The 24735-nt window shown below is 45.7% G+C and overlaps 1 protein-coding gene across 3 annotated transcripts in view; it reads right to left on the bottom strand.

Moving 5' to 3' along the window:
- Positions 1–24735, bottom strand: part of LOC137384093 (peptidase inhibitor 16-like) — a 56207-nt gene that overhangs the window by 8022 nt on the left and 23450 nt on the right. For 2 of the 3 annotated variants that reach the window (XM_068057695.1, XM_068057696.1), the window contains 2 exons: positions 10624–10653; positions 5838–5867 (listed from right to left, as the gene is read on the bottom strand). The exons of the other annotated variant lie outside the window; for it this stretch is intronic. In XM_068057695.1, coding sequence (XP_067913796.1) covers positions 5838–5867; positions 10624–10653 — 60 coding nt within the window. The remainder of the gene's footprint in view (positions 1–5837; positions 5868–10623; positions 10654–24735) is intronic. 3 annotated transcript variants of the gene reach the window in all.

Here is a 24735-nt window from a genome sequence, read left to right as displayed (position 1 = left end):
TCTGTTTCATCAAAGAAGCTGTGTAATGCTGTCTGCTGGGGTCAGACCAGGAGGCAAGATGAAGCAGAGGAACAGCCCTGTATGTTGCCGTGAAAGTCATCACATCATTAAATGTGACTCTTTCAAGCTACCACTGGTGACATTTGCAATATTAGTCAGACTTTGGTTCCTGATGCACAAAGCAGGTTGCACACGCTGGCTTGCCAGGTCAACGTGTTTGTCACGTTCCCCGTGGAAAGGAAGCAAAGGCACATGAAGTGGCTGGTTCCCTGGAGTAGAGGGCCTCATTGATATCACAGACATAGTCATAAAGGCCCTTATCAGCAGCCCTATGGCCTATATGAATAGGAAAAACTTTAATTCTAACAGCGAATGCACAATATTCTTGCAGCAGCCACAATGCCTTCAATTTACTAACCTTACTAACATCTGGGGGCTTGTGCCAAAGTTGGGAGAGTTGTCCCACAGACTAGTCAATCAACAGACTGACAAAGTCACACTCATGGAATCATGCCTTACAGAAATTGTCCCAGACACCACCATCACCATCCCCAGGTATGTCATAGAAAGATACAGCATTGAAACAGGCCCTTCGGCCCACCGAGTCTGTGCCGACCAACAATCACCCATTTATACTAATCCTATATTAACCCCATATTCCCTACCTCATCCCCACCTACCCTCAATTCTCCTACCACCTATCTACACTAGGGGCAATTTACAATGGCCAATTTACCGAGCAACCTGCAAGTCTTTGACTGTGGGAGGAAACCGGAGCACCCGGTGGAAACCCACGCGGTCACAGGGAAAACTTGCAAACTCCACACAAGCAGTACCCAGAACTGAACCCGGGTCGCTGGAGCTGTGAGGCTGCGCCACTGTGCAGTCACAGACCTGAAACGTTAACTCTGCTTCTCGCTTCACTGACGCTGCCTGACCTACTAAGCATTTCCAGCACTTTCTGCTTTTATTTCAGATTTCCATCATCTGCAGTATTTTTCTTTTATTTCTGTCAGTATCACTGTTTCTACTTTAACTGCGCTGGATTAATAAATAATGCAGCAATCATCAAAGAGGAATTTAAGTCACTTTTTCCATGCACTTCACAAACATCAATTTTTAAAAAATAGACACCAAGATTTAAGGAATAAGAGCTAGATGGGCTGAATGGCATTTGTTTGTTTCCCATGTCCTTATGGTCAGTGATTCACAGTTTTAAACTGAAGAGCCAATATATAACAATTACATACAAAGAACATTTGTTTGGGGGTCCAGAACATTACTGCCAAAATCATATTATTTACATTCCAATGACATAACAGAATGGCTACCTTATGGACCTTAGCCCAGAACAATGAAGATGCAACATATGTCCTGTCCCACTGGCAGGACAGACCCAGCAGAGGTGGCGGCACAGTGATCTACAGTAGGGAGGGAGTTGCCCTGGGAGGCCTCAACATTGACTCCAGACCCCATGAAGTCTCATAGCATCAGGTCAAACATGGGCAAAGAAATCTCCTGCTGATTACCACCTCCTGCCCTCCCTCAGCTGATGAGTCAGTATTCTTCCATGTTGAACACCACTTGGAGGAAGCACTGAGGGTGGCAAGGGTGCAGAATGTACTCTGGTGGGGGTAGCACCACTACTAACTGAGCTGGCAGAGTCCTAAAGGACATAGCTGCTAGACTGGGTGTGCAGCAGGTGGTGAGGGAACCAACACGAGGGAAAAACCATACTTGATCTTGTCCTCACCAATCTGACCACCACAAATGCATCTGTCCATGACAGTATTGGTAGGAGTGACCACTGCACAGTCCTTATGGAGATGAAGTCCCGCCTTCACATTGAGAATACCCTCCATCATATTGTGTGGCACTACCACCGTGCAAAATGGGATAGATTTTGAACAGATCTAACAATGCAAAACTGGGCATCCATAGAGGCTCTGTGGGCCATCAGCAACAGCAGAATTGTACTCAACCACAATGTGTAACCTCATGGCCCGGCATATCCCCCAATCTACCATTACCATCAAGCCAGGATACCAACCCTGATTCAATGAAGACTGCAGGAGAGTATGCCAGGAGCAGCACCAGGCATACCTCAAAATGAGGTGTCAACCTGGTGAAGCTACAACACAGGACTACTTGCATGCCAAACTGCATAAGCAGCATGCAATAGACAGAGCAAAGCAATCCCAGAACCAACGGATCAGATCTAAGTTCTGCAGTCCTGCCACATCCTGCCGTGAATGGTGGTGGACAATTAAACAACTAACTGGAGGAGGTGGCTCCACAAATATCCTCATCCTCAATTATGGATCAGCCCAGAACATCAGTGTGAAAGATAAGGCTGAAGCAATTGCAACAATCTTCAGCCAGAAGTGCCGAGTTGATGATCCATCTCGACCTCCTCCTGAAGTCCCCAGCATCACAGATGCCAGACTTCAGCCAATTCGATTCACTCCGCGTGATACGACTAAAGGCACTGGATACTGCAAATGCTATAGGCCCTGACAATATTCTGCAATAGTACTGAAGACCTGTGCTCCAGAACTTGTCGCGCGACTCGCCAAGGTGTTCCAGTACAGCTACGACACTGGCATCTACCCAGCAATGTGGAAAATTGCCCAGGTATGCCCTGCCCACAAAAAGCAGGACAGGTATAACGTGCCAATTACTGTCCCATCAGTCTACTCTCGATCATCAGGAAAGTGATGGAAGGTGTCATCAACAGTGCCATCAAGCGGCACTTGCTTAGCAATAACATGCTCAGTGACGCTCAGTTTGGGTTCCACCAGGGCCACACAGCTCCTGACCTCATTACAGCCTTGGTTCAAACATGGACAAAAGAGCTGAACTCAAGAGGTGAGGTGAGAGTGACTGCCCTTGACATCAAGGCAGCATTTCACCTAGTATGGCATCAAGGAGCCCTAGCAAAACTGAAGTCAGTGGGAATCGGGGGAAAACTCTCCACTGGTTGGAGTCATACCTCGCGCAAAGGAAGTTGTTTGTGGTTGTTGGAGATCAATCATCTCAGCTCCAGGACATCACTGCAGGAGCTCCTCAGGGTAGTGTCTGAGGCCCAAACATCATCAGCTGCTTCATCAATGACCTTCCTTCAATCATAAGGTCAGAAATGGGGATGTTCGCTGATGATTGCACAATGTTCAGCACCATTTGTGACTCCTCAGATACTGAAGCAATCCGTGGAGAAATGCAGCAAGACCCAGACAATATCCAGGCTTAGGCTGATAATTGACAAGTAACATTCGCGCCACACAAGTGCCAGGCAATGACCATCTCCAACAAGAGAGAATCTAACCATCTCCTCTTGACATTCAATGGCATTACGATCGCTGAAGCCCCCACTATCAACATCCTAGGGACAACCATTGACCAGAAACTGAACTAGAGTAGCCATATAAATTCTGTGGCTACACGAGCAGGTCAGAGGCTAGGAATCCTACGGCGAGTAACTCACCTCCTGAATCCCCAAAGCCTATCCACCATCTACAAGGCACAAGTCAGGAGTGTGATACTCTCCACTTGCCTGGATTGGTGCAGCTCCAACAACACTCAAGAAGCTCAATACCATCCAGGCCAAAGCAGCCCGCTTGATTGGCACACCATCAACAAACGTTCACTCCCTACACTGCCGACGCACAGTGGCAGCAGTATGTACCATTTACAAGTCGCACTGCAGCAATGCACCAAGGTTCCTTAGATAGCACCTTCCAAACCCATGACCTCTACCACCTAGAAGGACAAGGACAGGAAATGCATCGGAACACCACCACCTGCAAGTTCCCCTCCAAGTCACATACCATCCTGACTTGGAACTACACCGCCAATCCTTCACTGTCGCTGGGTCAAAATCCTGGAACTCCCTTCCTAACAGTGCTGTGGGTGTACCTACCCCACATGGGCTGCAGGGGTTCAAGAAGGCAGCTCACCACCACCTTCTCAAGGGCAATTAGGAATGGGCAATAAATACTGGCCTAGCCACATCCATGAATGAATAAAAAAAAAAATTTCACCAGTCCATAGTGCCAGCAATACTTCAAGAGTTCAAAAGACTGGCCAGATAGCTGCTGGGGGACGAGGACAATTCTTGGAGTCCTGGCTATTAACATTAGCGAGACTCACCCAAATAGAGCTCAATAGGCAATAGAACGAAGCCGATGCCTCTATTTAAATCCTGATGGAGCATACAATTGGCATGTTAAATCAGAGATTCTGCTCCCTGGACAAATCAGGTGGTGTATTACTCTACAGCCCTGAGAAAATGTCAAAACATTTTAGCAGCTTGTACATGCAGCATAATTTTACTTTTCACAGAGGGGAACCCATTCAGCCAGAGGACCAGGCATCAAGAAATAAATATTTGTAACAGCTAATCATACACTGGGAGGGGAATCAAGTAATGACCAGACTAAAGAAAGAGCGATAGAGAGTTAAAAAAAAACATTCAGACACAAAGAGATAATGACACTTGTGACGGAAACCACACCTGCCAAAATGAGACATATTAATTTCGTCATATGGAACATTATATTTGAACTGTTACCGGACATTGAAATAAGATGTTTAGAAAGTCCACAGAACAGTGGAGTGGCTGAAATCATGGCTGCATATTTGCATTATAAAGGTCAGTGGCATGGAGAGACAATGGGAGTATTCCCTGATCCAAGCAGCCAGATGGGTTTTGTCAACAGTGATGATCAAAAGACATTGAGAGTCATTGAGCCAGCATTCCACACCACCACCCCCACCACACAGAGTATCTGGTAAGCTTGGAGGAATCCACAAATCTCACAGGCAAGGCTGCTCCAAACAAGGAGCCAGAGACATGACTAACCTGCTGGCCACCCTGGGGTTTTTTGAATTGTGCCTGACACAGAACAGTTTTTGGAAAGACTGCAATTGAACTTCAAGAAGAGAGCACCTCTCTCTCTCTCTCTCTCATGCAAAGTTCCAGGGACCCATGGAAGTAACTTAAGCCTCAAGACAGAAGACTCTTGTAACCTTCTAGTACAAGCTAAACAAGTTTGAAAGTGTGCACTGGGCCCCAACGAGAACTACAAGACTTAATCAAAGACTTCAATCAAAAACTTTACATCCAACCCAGAAACAGTAACTGAATTCCATCTATTACTTAAAACCTTTCCCCCTTAATCCTTTCTCTTCCTCTGTCTCTGTTTGTGTGTGTTTATCGTGTATGCATGCTAGTGTAGTCGCATCGCGTATTCTCAGTAGTTTCAATTGAGTTAGAGTTTTAAGGTTAATAAACTTACACCTTTCTTGTTTAAATCTGAGGAAACCTGTCTGGTTGATTTCTTTGCAATTACAATTAGACAGCAGTGAGCAACGACTCACTGAGGGGAAGCTAAAAACACGGTGTTTAAAAAAAAATTAAACCCTGTTACGATCAAACCAGGAAAAGGCTGAGAGGGGAGCCTGAGATCCCTGCTTCACCTGGTCATAACAAACCACAATGAGAAAAATATAGAGAGCCCTATAGAGAATGAGAAAAAGAATGTGTAGAAATCAAATTAAAAGTGAAGAAAAAGAGAGGGTGGGAAAGAAATACAGAAGCAGTCATGGAGACACAATTTTTACTTTGTCAGCTCAACTAGCTCTCATAAAATTATAATCTAAAATTGAAAATGTCTATTAGATCATTTACAGGAATAGATAGTTTTTTTTTGTATAAACTGTTAAGATGGAATGGCCCATGTTGTCAATGGATAGCCCTAGCCCCCAATACACAGAATGATGAAGAGTGGTCTAAAGCTATTGATAGGTAAAAATATAGCACATTGCTCAGTTCTCACCTGTTGTGGTGGTTTGTGGTTTGTTGATACCTATTGAAAAATCAGATAAACGTCACTTTGTAACCAATTTCAAACAGTGGCTGAAGTGACATTTCTGAAAAGGTATTCACCCCTTTCCCCAGCCCAGCAAAATCTTTGAACTGCCCCTTCAATTTACTAACCTTACTAACATCTGGGGGCTTGTGCCAAAGTTGGGAGAGTTGTCCCACAGACTAGTCAATCAACAGCCTGACAAAGTCACACTCATGGAATCATGCCTTACAGAAATTGTCCCAGACACCACCATCACCATCCCCAGGTATGTCCTGTCCCACTGGCAGGACAGACCCAGCAGAGGTGGCGGCACAGTGATCTACAGTAGGGAGGGAGTTGCCCTGGGAGGCCTCAACATTGACTCCAGACCCCATGAAGTCTCATAGCATCAGGTCAAACATGGGCAAAGAAATCTCCTGCTGATTACCACCTACTGCCCTCCCTCAGCTGATGAGTCAGTATTCTTCCATGTTGAACACCACTTGGAGGAAGCACTGAGGGTGGCAAGGGTGCAGAATGTACTCTGGTGGGGGACTTCAATGTCCATCACCAAGAGTGGCTCAGTAGCACCACTACTAACTGAGCTGGCAGAGTCCTAAAGGACATAGCTGCTAGACTGGGTGTGCAGCAGGTGGTGAGGGAACCAACACGAGGGAAAAACCATACTTGATCTTGTCCTCACCAATCTGACCACCACAAATGCATCTGTCCATGACAGTATTGGTAGGAGTGACCACTGCACAGTCCTTATGGAGATGAAGTCCCGCCTTCACATTGAGAATACCCTCCATCATATTGTGTGGCACTACCACCGTGCTAAATGGGATAGATTTTGAACAGATCTAACAATGCAAAACTGGGCATCCATAGAGGCTCTGTGGGCCATCAGCAACAGCAGAATTGTACTCAACCACAATGTGTAACCTCATGGCCCGGCATATCCCCCAATCTACCATTACCATCAAGCCAGGAGACCAACCCTGATTCAATGAAGACTGCAGGAGAGTATGCCAGGAGCAGCACCAGGCATACCTCAAAATGAGGTGTCAACCTGGTGAAGCTACAACACAGGACTACTTGCATGCCAAACTGCATAAGCAGCATGCAATAGACAGAGCAAAGCAATCCCAGAACCAACGGGTCAGATCTAAGTTCTGCAGTCCTGCCACATCCTGCCGTGAATGGTGGTGGACAATTAAACAACTAACTGGAGGAGGTGGCTCCACAAATATCCTCATCCTCAATTATGGATCAGCCCAGAACATCAGTGTGAAAGATAAGGCTGAAGCAATTGCAACAATCTTCAGCCAGAAGTGCCGAGTTGATGATCCATCTCGGCCTCCTCCTGAAGTCCCCAGCATCACAGATGCCAGACTTCAGCCAATTCGATTCACTCCGCGTGATACGACTAAAGGCATTGGATACTGCAAATGCTATAGGCCCTGACAATATTCCGCAATAGTACTGAAGACCTGTGCTCCAGAACTTGTCGCGCGACTCGCCAAGCTGTCCCAGTACAGCTACGACACTGGCATCTACCCAGCAATGTGGAAAATTGCCCAGGTATGCCCTGCCCACAAAAAGCAGGACAGGTATAACGTGCCAATTACTGTCCCATCAGTCTACTCTCGATCATCAGGAAAGTGATGGAAGGTGTCATCAACAGTGCCATCAAGCGGCACTTGCTTAGCAATAACATGCTCAGTGACGCTCAGTTTGGGTTCCACCAGGGCCACACAGCTCCTGACCTCATTACAGCCTTGGTTCAAACATGGACAAAAGAGCTGAACTCAAGAGGTGAGGTGAGAGTGACTGACCTTGACATCAAGGCAGCATTTCACCTAGTATGGCATCAAGGAGCCCTAGCAAAACTGAAGTCAGTGGGAATCGGGGGAAAACTCTCCACTGGTTGGAGTCATACCTCGCGCAAAGGAAGTTGTTTGTGGTTGTTGGAGATCAATCATCTCAGCTCCAGGACATCACTGCAGGAGCTCCTCAGGGTAGTGTCTGAGGCCCAAACATCATCAGCTGCTTCATCAATGACCTTCCTTCAATCATAAGGTCAGAAATGGGGATGTTCGCTGATGATTGCACAATGTTCAGCACCATTTGTGACTCCTCAGATACTGAAGCAATCCGTGGAGAAATGCAGCAAGACCCAGACAATATCCAGGCTTAGGCTGATAATTGACAAGTAACATTCTCGCCACACAAGTGCCAGGCAATGACCATCTCCAACAAGAGAGAATCTAACCATCTCCCCTTGACATTCAATGGCATTATGATCGCTGAAGCCCCCACTATCAACATCCTAGGGACAACCATTGACCAGAAACTGAACTAGAGTAGCCATATAAATTCTGTGGCTACACGAGCAGGTCAGAGGCTAGGAATCCTACGGCGAGTAACTCACCTCCTGAATCCCCAAAGCCTATCCACCATCTACAAGGCACAAGTCAGGAGTGTGATACTTTCCACTTGCCTGGATTGGTGCAGCTCCAACAACACTCAAGAAGCTCAATACCATCCAGGCCAAAGCAGCCCGCTTGATTGGCACACCATCAACAAACGTTCACTCCCTACACTGCCGACGCACAGTGGCAGCAGTATGTACCATTTACAAGTCGCACTGCAGCAATGCACCAAGGTTCCTTAGATAGCACCTTCCAAACCCATGACCTCTACCACCTAGAAGGACAAGGACAGGAAATGCATCGGAACACCACCACCTGCAAGTTCCCCTCCAAGTCACATACCATCCTGACTTGGAACTACACCGCTGTCGCTGGGTCAAAATCCTGGAACTCCCTACCTAACAGTGCTGTGGGTGTACCTACCCCACATGGACTGCAGGGGTTCAAGAAGGCAGCTCACCACCACCTTCTCAAGGGCAATTAGGAATGGGCAATAAATACTGGCCTAGCCACATCCATGAATGAATAAAACAAAAAATTTCACCAGTCCATAGTGCCAGCAATATTTCAAGAGTTCGAAAGACTGGCCAGATAGCTGCTGGAACACGAGGACAATTCTTGGAGTCCTGGCTATTAACATTAGCGAGACTCACCCAAATAGAGCTCAATAGGCAATAGAACGAAGCCGATGCCTCTATTTAAATCCTGATGGAGCATACAATTGGCATGTTAAATCAGAGATTCTGCTCCCTGGACAAATCAGGTGGTGTATTACTCTACAGCCCTGAGAAAATGTCAAAACATTTTAGCAGCTTGTACATACAGCATAATTTTACTTTTCACAGAGGGGAACCCATTCAGCCAGAGGACCAGGCATCAAGAAATAAATATTTGTAACAGCTAATCATACACTGGGAGGGGAATCAAGTAATGACCAGACTAAAGAAAGAGCGATGGAGAGTTAAAAAAAAACATTCAGACACAAAGAGATAATGACACTTGTGACGGAAACCACACCTGCCAAAATGAGACATATTAATTTCGTCATATGGAACATTATATTTGAACTGTTACCGGACATTGAAATAAGATGTTTAGAAAGTCCACAGAACAGTGGAGTGGCTGAAATCATGGCTGCATATTTGCATTATAAAGGTCAGTGGCATGGAGAGACAATGGGAGTATTCCCTGATCCAAGCAGCCAGATGGGTTTTGTCAACAGTGATGATCAAAAGACATTGAGAGTCATTGAGCCAGCATTCCACACCACCACCCCCACCACACAGAGTATCTGGTAAGCTTGGAGGAATCCACAAATCTCACAGGCAAGGCTGCTCCAAACAAGGAGCCAGAGACATGACTAACCTGCTGGCCACCCTGGGGTTTTTTGAATTGTGCCTGACACAGAACAGTTTTTGGAAAGACTGCAATTGAACTTCAAGAAGAGAGCACCTCTCTCTCTCTCTCTCATGCAAAGTTCCAGGGACCCATGGAAGTAACTTAAGCCTCAAGACAGAAGACTCTTGTAACCTTCGAGTACAAGCTAAACAAGTTTGAAAGTGTGCACTGGGCCCCAACGAGAACTACAAGACTTAATCAAAGACTTCAATCAAAAACTTTACATCCAACCCAGAAACAGTAACTGAATTCCATCTATTACTTAAAACCTTTCCCCCTTAATCCTTTCTCTTCCTCTGTCTCTGTTTGTGTGTGTTTATCGTGTATGCATGCTAGTGTAGTCGCATCACGTATTCTCAGTAGTTTCAATTGAGTTAGAGTTTTAAGGTTAATAAACTTACACCTTTCTTGTTTAAATCTGAGGAAACCTGTCTGGTTGATTTCTTTGCAATTACAATTAGACAGCAGTGAGCAACGACTCACTGAGGGGAAGCTAAAAACACGGTGTTTAAAAAAAAATTAAACCCTGTTACGATCAAACCAGGAAAAGGCTGAGAGGGGAGCCTGAGATCCCTGCTTCACCTGGTCATAACAAACCACAATGAGAAAAATATAGAGAGCCCTATAGAGAATGAGAAAAAGAATGTGTAGAAATCAAATTAAAAGTGAAGAAAAAGAGAGGGTGGGAAAGAAATACAGAAGCAGTCATGGAGACACAATTTTTACTTTGTCAGCTCAACTAGCTCTCATAAAATTATAATCTAAAATTGAAAATGTCTATTAGATCATTTACAGGAATAGATAGTTTTTTTTTGTATAAACTGTTAAGATGGAATGGCCCATGTTGTCAATGGATAGCCCTAGCCCCCAATACACAGAATGATGAAGAGTGGTCTAAAGCTATTGATAGGTAAAAATATAGCACATTGCTCAGTTCTCACCTGTTGTGGTGGTTTGTGGTTTGTTGATACCTATTGAAAAATCAGATAAACGTCACTTTGTAACCAATTTCAAACAGTGGCTAAAGTGACATTTCTGAAAAGGTATTCACCCCTTTCCCCAGCCCAGCAAAATCTTTGAACTGCCCCTTCAATTTACTAACCTTACTAACATCTGGGGGCTTGTGCCAAAGTTGGGAGAGTTGTCCCACAGACTAGTCAATCAACAGCCTGACAAAGTCACACTCATGGAATCATGCCTTACAGAAATTGTCCCAGACACCACCATCACCATCCCCAGGTATGTCCTGTCCCACTGGCAGGACAGACCCAGCAGAGGTGGCGGCACAGTGATCTACAGTAGGGAGGGAGTTGCCCTGGGAGGCCTCAACATTGACTCCAGACCCCATGAAGTCTCATAGCATCAGGTCAAACATGGGCAAAGAAATCTCCTGCTGATTACCACCTACTGCCCTCCCTCAGCTGATGAGTCAGTATTCTTCCATGTTGAACACCACTTGGAGGAAGCACTGAGGGTGGCAAGGGTGCAGAATGTACTCTGGTGGGGGACTTCAATGTCCATCACCAAGAGTGGCTCAGTAGCACCACTACTAACTGAGCTGGCAGAGTCCTAAAGGACATAGCTGCTAGACTGGGTGTGCAGCAGGTGGTGAGGGAACCAACACGAGGGAAAAACCATACTTGATCTTGTCCTCACCAATCTGACCACCACAAATGCATCTGTCCATGACAGTATTGGTAGGAATGACCACTGCACAGTCCTTATGGAGATGAAGTCCCGCCTTCACATTGAGAATACCCTCCATCATATTGTGTGGCACTACCACCGTGCTAAATGGGATAGATTTTGAACAGATCTAACAATGCAAAACTGGGCATCCATAGAGGCTCTGTGGGCCATCAGCAACAGCAGAATTGTACTCAACCACAATGTGTAACCTCATGGCCCGGCATATCCCCCAATCTACCATTACCATCAAGCCAGGATACCAACCCTGATTCAATGAAGACTGCAGGAGAGTATGCCAGGAGCAGCACCAGGCATACCTCAAAATGAGGTGTCAACCTGGTGAAGCTACAACACAGGACTACTTGCATGCCAAACTGCATAAGCAGCATGCAATAGACAGAGCAAAGCAATCCCAGAACCAACGGATCAGATCTAAGTTCTGCAGTCCTGCCACATCCTGCCGTGAATGGTGGTGGACAATTAAACAACTAACTGGAGGAGGTGGCTCCACAAATATCCTCATCCTCAATTATGGATCAGCCCAGAACATCAGTGTGAAAGATAAGGCTGAAGCAATTGCAACAATCTTCAGCCAGAAGTGCCGAGTTGATGATCCATCTCGGCCTCCTCCTGAAGTCCCCAGCATCACAGATGCCAGACTTCAGCCAATTCGATTCACTCCGCGTGATACGACTAAAGGCAGTGGATACTGCAAATGCTATAGGCCCTGACAATATTCCGCAATAGTACTGAAGACCTGTGCTCCAGAACTTGTCGCGCGACTCGCCAAGCTGTTCCAGTACAGCTACGACACTGGCATCTACCCAGCAATGTGGAAAATTGCCCAGGTATGCCCTGCCCACAAAAAGCAGGACAGGTATAACGTGCCAATTACTGTCCCATCAGTCTACTCTCGATCATCAGGAAAGTGATGGAAGGTGTCATCAACAGTGCCATCAAGCGGCACTTGCTTAGCAATAACATGCTCAGTGACGCTCAGTTTGGGTTCCACCAGGGCCACACAGCTCCTGACCTCATTACAGCCTTGGTTCAAACATGGACAAAAGAGCTGAACTCAAGAGGTGAGGTGAGAGTGACTGCCCTTGACATCAAGGCAGCATTTCACCTAGTATGGCATCAAGGAGCCCTAGCAAAACTGAAGTCAGTGGGAATCGGGGGAAAACTCTCCACTGGTTGGAGTCATACCTCGCGCAAAGGAAGTTGTTTGTGGTTGTTGGAGATCAATCATCTCAGCTCCAGGACATCACTGCAGGAGCTCCTCAGGGTAGTGTCTGAGGCCCAAACATCATCAGCTGCTTCATCAATGACCTTCCTTCAATCATAAGGTCAGAAATGGGGATGTTCGCTGATGATTGCACAATGTTCAGCACCATTTGTGACTCCTCAGATACTGAAGCAATCCGTGGAGAAATGCAGCAAGACCCAGACAATATCCAGGCATAGGCTGATAATTGACAAGTAACATTCGCGCCACACAAGTGCCAGGCAATGACCATCTCCAACAAGAGAGAATCTAACCATCTCCCCTTGACATTCAATGGCATTACGATCGCTGAAGCCCCCACTATCAACATCCTAGGGACAACCATTGACCAGAAACTGAACTAGAGTAGCCATATAAATTCTGTGGCTACACGAGCAGGTCAGAGGCTAGGAATCCTACGGCGAGTAACTCACCTCCTGAATCCCCAAAGCCTATCCACCATCTACAAGGCACAAGTCAGGAGTGTGATACTCTCCACTTGCCTGGATTGGTGCAGCTCCAACAACACTCAAGAAGCTCAATACCATCCAGGCCAAAGCAGCCCGCTTGATTGGCACACCATCAACAAACGTTCACTCCCTACACTGCCGACGCACAGTGGCAGCAGTATGTACCATTTACAAGTCGCACTGCAGCAATGCACCAAGGTTCCTTAGACAGCACCTTCCAAACCCATGACCTCTACCACCTAGAAGGACAAGGACAGGAAATGCATTGGAACACCACCACCTGCAAGTTCCCCTCCAAGTCACATACCATCCTGACTTGGAACTACACCGCCAATCCTTCACTGTCGCTGGGTCAAAATCCTGGAACTCCCTTCCTAACAGCGCTGTGGGTGTACCTACCCCACATGGACTGCAGGGGTTCAAGAAGGCAGCTCACCACCACCTTCTCAAGGGCAATTAGGAATGGGCAATAAATACTGGCCTAGCCACATCCATGAATGAATAAAAAAAAAAATTTCACCAGTTCATAGTGCCAGCAATATTTCAAGAGTTCGAAAGACTGGCCAGATAGCTGCTGGGGGACGAGGACAATTCTTGGAGTCCTGGCTATTAACATTAGCGAGACTCACCCAAATAGAGCTCAATAGGCAATAGAACGAAGCCGATGCCTCTATTTAAATCCTGATGGAGCATACAATTGGCATGTTAAATCAGAGATTCTGCTCCCTGGACAAATCAGGTGGTGTATTACTCTACAGCCCTGAGAAAATGTCAAAACATTTTAGCAGCTTGTACATACAGCATAATTTTACTTTTCACAGAGGGGAACCCATTCAGCCAGAGGACCAGGCATCAAGAAATAAATATTTGTAACAGCTAATCATACACTGGGAGGGGAATCAAGTAATGACCAGACTAAAGAAAGAGCGATGGAGAGTTAAAAAAAAACATTCAGACACAAAGAGATAATGACACTTGTGACGGAAACCACACCTGCCAAAATGAGACATATTAATTTCGTCATATGGAACATTATATTTGAACTGTTACCGGACATTGAAATAAGATGTTTAGAAAGTCCACAGAACAGTGGAGTGGCTGAAATCATGGCTGCATATTTGCATTATAAAGGTCAGTGGCATGGAGAGACAATGGGAGTATTCCCTGATCCAAGCAGCCAGATGGGTTTTGTCAACAGTGATGATCAAAAGACATTGAGAGTCATTGAGCCAGCATTCCACACCACCACCCCCACCACACAGAGTATCTGGTAAGCTCGGAGGAATCCACAAATCTCACAGGCAAGGCTGCTCCAAACAAGGAGCCAGAGACATGACTAACCTGCTGGCCACCCTGGGGTTTTTTGAATTGTGCCTGACACAGAACAGTTTTTGGAAAGACTGCAATTGAACTTCAAGAAGAGAGCACCTCTCTCTCTCTCTCTCATGCAAAGTTCCAGGGACCCATGGAAGTAACTTAAGCCTCAAGACAGAAGACTCTTGTAACCTTCGAGTACAAGCTAAACAAGTTTGAAAGTGTGCACTGGGCCCCAACGAGAACTACAAGACTTAATCAAAGACTTCAATCAAAAACTTTACATCCAACCCAGAAACAGTAACTGAATTCCATCTATTACTTAAAACCTTTCCCCCTTAATCCTTTCTCTTCCTCTGTCTCTGTTTGTGTGTGTTTATCGTGTATGCATGCTAGTGTAGTCGCATCACGTATTCTCAGTAGTTTCAATTGAGTTAGAGTTTTAAGGTTAATAAACTTACACCTTTCTTGTTTAAATCTGAGGAAACCTGTCTGGTTGATTTCTTTGCAATTACAATTAGACAGCAGTGAGCAACGACTCACTGAGGGGAAGCTAAAAACACGGTGTTTAAAAAAAAATTAAACCCTGTTACGATCAAACCAGGAAAAGGCTGAGAGGGGAGCCTGAGATCCCTGCTTCACCTGGTCATAACAAACCACAATGAGAAAAATATAGAGAGCCCTATAGAGAATGAGAAAAAGAATGTGTAGAAATCAAATTAAAAGTGAAGAAAAAGAGAGGGTGGGAAAGAAATACAGAAGCAGTCATGGAGACACAATTTTTACTTTGTCAGCTCAACTAGCTCTCATAAAATTATAATCTAAAATTGAAAATGTCTATTAGATCATTTACAGGAATAGATAGTTTTTTTTTGTATAAACTGTTAAGATGGAATGGCCCATGTTGTCAATGGATAGCCCTAGCCCCCAATACACAGAATGATGAAGAGTGGTCTAAAGCTATTGATAGGTAAAAATATAGCACATTGCTCAGTTCTCACCTGTTGTGGTGGTTTGTGGTTTGTTAATACCTATTGAAAAATCAGATAAACGTCACTTTGTAACCAATTTGACACAGTGGCTAAAGTGACATTTCTGAAAAGGTATTCACCCCTTTCCCCAGCCCAGCAAAATCTTTGAACTGCCCCTTCAATTTACTAACCTTACTAACATCTGGGGGCTTGTGCCAAAGTTGGGAGAGTTGTCCCACAGACTAGTCAATCAACAGCCTGACAAAGTCACACTCATGGAATCATGCCTTACAGAAATTGTCCCAGACACCACCATCACCATCCCCAGGTATGTCCTGTCCCACTGGCAGGACAGACCCAGCAGAGGTGGCGGCACAGTGATCTACAGTAGGGAGGGAGTTGCCCTGGGAGGCCTCAACATTGACTCCAGACCCCATGAAGTCTCATAGCATCAGGTCAAACATGGGCAAAGAAATCTCCTGCTGATTACCACCTACTGCCCTCCCTCAGCTGATGAGTCAGTATTCTTCCATGTTGAACACCACTTGGAGGAAGCACTGAGGGTGGCAAGGGTGCAGAATGTACTCTGGTGGGGGACTTCAATGTCCATCACCAAGAGTGGCTCAGTAGCACCACTACTAACTGAGCTGGCAGAGTCCTAAAGGACATAGCTGCTAGACTGGGTGTGCAGCAGGTGGTGAGGGAACCAACACGAGGGAAAAACCATACTTGATCTTGTCCTCACCAATCTGACCACCACAAATGCATCTGTCCATGACAGTATTGGTAGGAGTGACCACTGCACAGTCCTTATGGAGATGAAGTCCCGCCTTCACATTGAGAATACCCTCCATCATATTGTGTGGCACTACCACCGTGCTAAATGGGATAGATTTTGAACAGATCTAACAATGCAAAACTGGGCATCCATAGAGGCTCTGTGGGCCATCAGCAACAGCAGAATTGTACTCAACCACAATGTGTAACCTCATGGCCCGGCATATCCCCCAATCTACCATTACCATCAAGCCAGGAGACCAACCCTGATTCAATGAAGACTGCAGGAGAGTATGCCAGGAGCAGCACCAGGCATACCTCAAAATGAGGTGTCAACCTGGTGAAGCTACAACACAGGACTACTTGCATGCCAAACTGCATAAGCAGCATGCAATAGACATAGCAAAGCAATCCCAGAACCAACGGACCAGATCTAAGTTCTGCAGTCCTGCCACATCCTGCCGTGAATGGTGGTGGACAATTAAACAACTAACTGGAGGAGGTGGCTCCACAAATATCCTCATCCTCAATTATGGATCAGCCCAGAACATCAGTGTGAAAGATAAGGCTGAAGCAATTGCAACAATCTTCAGCCAGAAGTGCCGAGTTGATGATCCATCTCGGCCTCCTCCTGAAGTCCCCAGCATCACAGATGCCAGACTTCAGCCAATTTGATTCACTCCGCGTGATACGACTAAAGGCACTGGATACTGCAAATGCTATAGGCCCTGACAATATTCCGCAATAGTACTGAAGACCTGTGCTCCAGAACTTGTCGCGCGACTAGCCAAGCTGTTCCAGTACAGCTACGACACTGGCATCTACCCAGCAATGTGGAAAATTGCCCAGGTATGCCCTGCCCACAAAAAGCAGGACAGGTATAACGTGCCAATTACTGTCCCATCAGTCTACTCTCGATCATCAGGAAAGTGATGGAAGGTGTCATCAACAGTGCCATCAAGCGGCACTTGCTTAGCAATAACATGCTCAGTGACGCTCAGTTTGGGTTCCACCAGGGCCACACAGCTCCTGACCTCATTACAGCCTTGGTTCAAACATGGACAAAAGAGCTGAACTCAAGAGGTGAGGTGAGAGTGACTGCCCTTGACATCAAGGCAGCATTTCACCTAGTATGGCATCAAGGAGCCCTAGCAAAACTGAAGTCAGTGGGAATCGGGGGAAAACTCTCCACTGGTTGGAGTCATACCTCGCGCAAAGGAAGTTGTTTGTGGTTGTTGGAGATCAATCATCTCAGCTCCAGGACATCACTGCAGGAGCTCCTCAGGGTAGTGTCTGAGGCCCAAACATCATCAGCTGCTTCATCAATGACCTTCCTTCAATCATAAGATCAGAAATGGGGATGTTCGCTGATGATTGCACAATGTTCAGCACCATTTGTGACTCCTCAGATACTGAAGCAATCCGTGGAGAAATGCAGCAAGACCCAGACAATATCCAGGCTTAGGCTGATAATTGACAAGTAACATTCGCGCCACACAAGTGCCAGGCAATGACCATCTCCAACAAGAGAGAATCTAACCATCTCCCCTTGACATTCAAGGGCATTACGATCGCTGAAGCCCCCACTATCAACATCCTAGGGACAACCATTGACCAGAAACTGAACTAGAGTAGCCATATAAATTCTGTGGCTACACGAGCAGGTCAGAGGCTAGGAATCCTACGGCGAGTAACTCACCTCCTGAATCCCCAAAGCCTATCCACCATCTACAAGGCACAAGTCAGGAGTGTGATACTCTCCACTTGCCTGGATTGGTGCAGCTCCAACAACACTCAAGAAGCTCAATACCATCCAGGCCAAAGCAGCCCGCTTGATTGGCACACCATCAACAAACGTTCACTCCCTACACTGCCGACGCACAGTGGCAGCAGTATGTACCATTTACAAGTCGCACTGCAGCAATGCACCAAGGTTCCTTAGACAGCACCTTCCAAACCCATGACCTCTACCACCTAGAAGGACGAGGACAGGAAATGCATCGGAACACCACCACCTGCAAGTTCCCCTCCAAGTCACATACCATCCTGACTTGGAACTACACCGCCAATCCTTCACTGTCGCTGGGTCAAAATCCTGGAACTCCCTTCCTAACAGCGCTGTGGGTGTACCTACCCCACATGGGCTGCAGGGGTTCAAGAAGGCAGCTCACCACCACCTTCTCAAGGGCAATTAGGAATGGGCAATAAATACTGGCCTAGCCACATCCATGAATGAATAAAAAAAAAAATTTCACCAGTCCATAGTGCCAGCAATATTTCAAGAGTTCGAAAGACTGGCCAGATAGCTGCTGGGGGACAAGGACAATTCTTGGAGTCCTGGCTATTAACATTAGCGAGACTCACCCAAATAGAGCTCAATAGGCAATAGAACGAAGCCGATGCCTCTATTTAAATCCTGATGGAGCATACAATTGGCATGTTAAATCAGAGATTCTGCTCCCTGGACAAATCAGGTGGTGTATTACTCTACAGCCCTGAGAAAATGTCAAAACATTTTAGCAGCTTGTACATGCAGCATAATTTTACTTTTCACAGAGGGGAACCCATTCAGCCAGAGGACCAGGCATCAAGAAATAAATATTTGTAACAGCTAATCATACACTGGGAGGGGAATCAAGTAATGACCAGACTAAAGAAAGAGCATAGAGAGTTAAAAAAAAACATTCAGACACAAAGAGATAATGACACTTGTGACGGAAACCACACCTGCCAAAATGAGACATATTAATTTCGTCATATGGAACATTATATTTGAACTGTTACCGGACATTGAAATAAGATGTTTAGAAAGTCCACAGAACAGTGGAGTGGCTGAAATCATGGCTGCATATTTGCATTATAAAGGTCAGTGGCATGGAGAGACAATGGGAGTATTCCCTGATCCAAGCAGCCAGATGGGTTTTGTCAACAGTGATGATCAAAAGACATTGAGAGTCGTTGAGCCAGCATTCCACACCACCACCCCCACCACACAGAGTATCTGGTAAGCTTGGAGGAATCCACAAATCTCACAGGCAAGGCTGCTCCAAACAAGGAGCCAGAGACATGACTAACCTGCTGGCCACCCTGGGGTTTTTTGAATTGTGCCTGACACAGAACAGTTTTTGGAAAGACTGCAATTGAACTTCAAGAAGAGAGCACCTCTCTCTCTCTCTCTCATGCAAAGTTCCAGGGACCCATGGAAGTAACTTAAGCCTCAAGACAGAAGACTCTTGTAACCTTCGAGTACAAGCTAAACAAGTTTGAAAGTGTGCACTGGGCCCCAACGAGAACTACAAGACTTAATCAAAGACTTCAATCAAAAACTTTACATCCAACCCAGAAACAGTAACTGAATTTCATCTATTACTTAAAACCTTTCCCCCTTAATCCTTTCTCTTCCTCTGTCTCTGTTTGTGTGTGTTTATCGTGTATGCATGCTAGTGTAGTCGCATCGCGTATTCTCAGTAGTTTCAATTGAGTTAGAGTTTTAAGGTTAATAAACTTACACCTTTCTTGTTTAAATCTGAGAAAACCTGTCTGGTTGATTTCTTTGCAATTACAATTAGACAGCAGTGAGCAACGACTCACTGAGGGGAAGCTAAAAACACGGTGTTTAAAAAAAAATTAACCCTGTTACGATCAAACCAGGAAAAGGCTGAGAGGGGAGCCTGAGATCCCTGCTTCACCTGGTCATAACAAACCACAATGAGAAAAATATAGAGAGCCCTATAGAGAATGAGAAAAAGAATGTGTAGAAATCAAATTAAAAGTGAAGAAAAAGAGAGGGTGGGAAAGAAATACAGAAGCAGTCATGGAGACACAATTTTTACTTTGTCAGCTCAACTAGCTCTCATAAAATTATAATCTAAAATTGAAAATGTCTATTAGATCATTTACAGGAATAGATAGTTTTTTTTTGTATAAACTGTTAAGATGGAATGGCCCATGTTGTCAATGGATAGCCCTAGCCCCCAATACACAGAATGATGAAGAGTGGTCTAAAGCTATTGATAGGTAAAAATATAGCACATTGCTCAGTTCTCACCTGTTGTGGTGGTTTGTGGTTTGTTAATACCTATTGAAAAATCAGATAAACGTCACTTTGTAACCAATTTGACACAGTGGCTAAAGTGACATTTCTGAAAAGGTATTCACCCCTTTCCCCAGCCCAGCAAAATCTTTGAACTGCCCCTTCAATTTACTAACCTTACTAACATCTGGGGGCTTGTGCCAAAGTTGGGAGAGTTGTCCCACAGACTAGTCAATCAACAGCCTGACAAAGTCACACTCATGGAATCATGCCTTACAGAAATTGTCCCAGACACCACCATCACCATCCCCAGGTATGTCCTGTCCCACTGGCAGGACAGACCCAGCAGAGGTGGCGGCACAGTGATCTACAGTAGGGAGGGAGTTGCCCTGGGAGGCCTCAACATTGACTCCAGACCCCATGAAGTCTCATAGCATCAGGTCAAACATGGGCAAAGAAATCTCCTGCTGATTACCACCTACTGCCCTCCCTCAGCTGATGAGTCAGTATTCTTCCATGTTGAACACCACTTGGAGGAAGCACTGAGGGTGGCAAGGGTGCAGAATGTACTCTGGTGGGGGACTTCAATGTCCATCACCAAGAGTGGCTCAGTAGCACCACTACTAACTGAGCTGGCAGAGTCCTAAAGGACATAGCTGCTAGACTGGGTGTGCAGCAGGTGGTGAGGGAACCAACACGAGGGAAAAACCATACTTGATCTTGTCCTCACCAATCTGACCACCACAAATGCATCTGTCCATGACAGTATTGGTAGGAGTGACCACTGCACAGTCCTTATGGAGATGAAGTCCCGCCTTCACATTGAGAATACCCTCCATCATATTGTGTGGCACTACCACCGTGCTAAATGGGATAGATTTTGAACAGATCTAACGATGCAAAACTGGGCATCCATAGAGGCTCTGTGGGCCATCAGCAACAGCAGAATTGTACTCAACCACAATGTGTAACCTCATGGCCCGGCATATCCCCCAATCTACCATTACCATCAAGCCAGGAGACCAACCCTGATTCAATGAAGACTGCAGGAGAGCATGCCAGGAGCAGCACCAGGCATACCTCAAAATGAGGTGTCAACCTGGTGAAGCTACAACACAGGACTACTTGCATGCCAAACTGCATAAGCAGCATGCAATAGACATAGCAAAGCAATCCCAGAACCAACGGACCAGATCTAAGTTCTGCAGTCCTGCCACATCCTGCCGTGAATGGTGGTGGACAATTAAACAACTAACTGGAGGAGGTGGCTCCACAAATATCCTCATCCTCAATTATGGATCAGCCCAGAACATCAGTGTGAAAGATAAGGCTGAAGCAATTGCAACAATCTTCAGCCAGAAGTGCCGAGTTGATGATCCATCTCGGCCTCCTCCTGAAGTCCCCAGCATCACAGATGCCAGACTTCAGCCAATTTGATTCACTCCGCGTGATACGACTAAAGGCACTGGATACTGCAAATGCTATAGGCCCTGACAATATTCCGCAATAGTACTGAAGACCTGTGCTCCAGAACTTGTCGCGCGACTAGCCAAGCTGTTCCAGTACAGCTACGACACTGGCATCTACCCAGCAATGTGGAAAATTGCCCAGGTATGCCCTGCCCACAAAAAGCAGGACAGGTATAACGTGCCAATTACTGTCCCATCAGTCTACTCTCGATCATCAGGAAAGTGATGGAAGGTGTCATCAACAGTGCCATCAAGCGGCACTTGCTTAGCAATAACATGCTCAGTGACGCTCAGTTTGGGTTCCACCAGGGCCACACAGCTCCTGACCTCATTACAGCCTTGGTTCAAACATGGACAAAAGAGCTGAACTCAAGAGGTGAGGTGAGAGTGACTGCCCTTGACATCAAGGCAGCATTTCACCTAGTATGGCATCAAGGAGCCCTAGCAAAACTGAAGTCAGTGGGAATCGGGGGAAAACTCTCCACTGGTTGGAGTCATACCTCGCGCAAAGGAAGTTGTTTGTGGTTGTTGGAGATCAATCATCTCAGCTCCAGGACATCACTGCAGGAGCTCCTCAGGGTAGTGTCTGAGGCCCAAACATCATCAGCTGCTTCATCAATGACCTTCCTTCAATCATAAGGTCAGAAATGGGGATGTTCGCTGATGATTGCACAATGTTCAGCACCATTTGTGACTCCTCAGATACTGAAGCAATCCGTGGAGAAATGCAGCAAGACCCAGACAATATCCAGGCTTAGGCTGATAATTGACAAGTAACATTCGCGCCACACAAGTGCCAGGCAATGACCATCTCCAACAAGAGAGAATCTAACCATCTCCCCTTGACATTCAATGGCATTACGATCGCTGAAGCCCCCACTATCAACATCCTAGAGACAACCATTGACCAGAAACTGAACTAGAGTAGCCATATAAATTCTGTGGCTACACGAGCAGGTCAGAGGCTAGGAATCCTACGGCGAGTAACTCACCTCCTGAATCCCCAAAGCCTATCCACCATCTACAAGGCACAAGTCAGGAGTGTGATACTCTCCACTTGCCTGGATTGGTGCAGCTCCAACAACACTCAAGAAGCTCAATACCATCCAGGCCAAAGCAGCCCGCTTGATTGGCACACCATCAACAAACGTTCACTCCCTACACTGCCGACGCACAGTGGCAGCAGTATGTACCATTTACAAGTCGCACTGCAGCAATGCACCAAGGTTCCTTAGACAGCACCTTCCAAACCCATGACCTCTACCACCTAGAAGGACAAGGACAGGAAATGCATCGGAACACCACCACCTGCAAGTTCCCCTCCAAGTCACATACCATCCTGACTTGGAACTACACCGCCAATCCTTCACTGTCGCTGGGTCAAAATCCTGGAACTCCCTTCCTAACAGCGCTGTGGGTGTACCTACCCCACATGGACTGCAGGGGTTCAAGAAGGCAGCTCACCACCACCTTCTCAAGGGCAATTAGGAATGGGCAATAAATACTGGCCTAGCCACATCCATGAATGAATTAAAAAAAAAAATTCACCAGTCCATAGTGCCAGCAATATTTCAAGAGTTCGAAAGACTGGCCAGATAGCTGCTGGGGGACGAGGACAATTCTTGGAGTCCTGGCTATTAACATTAGCGAGACTCACCCAAATAGAGCTCAATAGGCAATAGAACGAAGCCGATGCCTCTATTTAAATCCTGATGGAGCATACAATTGGCATGTTAAATCAGAGATTCTGCTCCCTGGACAAATCAGGTGGTGTATTACTCTACAGCCCTGAGAAAATGTCAAAACATTTTAGCAGCTTGTACATACAGCATAATTTTACTTTTCACAGAGGGGAACCCATTCAGCCAGAGGACCAGGCATCAAGAAATAAATATTTGTAACAGCTAATCATACACTGGGAGGGGAATCAAGTAATGACCAGACTAAAGAAAGAGCATAGAGAGTTAAAAAAAAACATTCAGACACAAAGAGATAATGACACTTGTGACGGAAACCACACCTGCCAAAATGAGACATATTAATTTCGTCATATGGAACATTATATTTGAACTGTTACCGGACATTGAAATAAGATGTTTAGAAAGTCCACAGAACAGTGGAGTGGCTGAAATCATGGCTGCATATTTGCATTATAAAGGTCAGTGGCATGGAGAGACAATGGGAGTATTCCCTGATCCAAGCAGCCAGATGGGTTTTGTCAACAGTGATGATCAAAAGACATTGAGAGTCATTGAGCCAGCATTCCACACCACCACCCCCACCACACAGAGTATCTGGTAAGCTTGGAGGAATCCACAAATCTCACAGGCAAGGCTGCTCCAAACAAGGAGCCAGAGACATGACTAACCTGCTGGCCACCCTGGGGTTTTTTGAATTGTGCCTGACACAGAACAGTTTTTGGAAAGACTGCAATTGAACTTCAAGAAGAGAGCACCTCTCTCTCTCTCTCTCATGCAAAGTTCCAGGGACCCATGGAAGTAACTTAAGCCTCAAGACAGAAGACTCTTGTAACCTTCGAGTACAAGCTAAACAAGTTTGAAAGTGTGCACTGGGCCCCAACGAGAACTACAAGACTTAATCAAAGACTTCAATCAAAAACTTTACATCCAACCCAGAAACAGTAACTGAATTTCATCTATTACTTAAAACCTTTCCCCCTTAATCCTTTCTCTTCCTCTGTCTCTGTTTGTGTGTGTTTATCGTGTATGCATGCTAGTGTAGTCGCATCGCGTATTCTCAGTAGTTTCAATTGAGTTAGAGTTTTAAGGTTAATAAACTTACACCTTTCTTGTTTAAATCTGAGGAAACCTGTCTGGTTGATTTCTTTGCAATTACAATTAGACAGCAGTGAGCAACGACTCACTGAGGGGAAGCTAAAAACACGGTGTTTAAAAAAAAATTAAACCCTGTTACGATCAAACCAGGAAAAGGCTGAGAGGGGAGCCTGAGATCCCTGCTTCACCTGGTCATAACAAACCACAATGAGAAAAATATAGAGAGCCCTATAGAGAATGAGAAAAAGAATGTGTAGAAATCAAATTAAAA

This window comes from Heterodontus francisci, chromosome 25 (genome assembly GCF_036365525.1).
Source record: "Heterodontus francisci isolate sHetFra1 chromosome 25, sHetFra1.hap1, whole genome shotgun sequence".
NCBI classification, from domain to species: domain Eukaryota; kingdom Metazoa; phylum Chordata; class Chondrichthyes; order Heterodontiformes; family Heterodontidae; genus Heterodontus; species Heterodontus francisci.
This window is presented reverse-complemented; position numbering and strand designations above follow the sequence as displayed.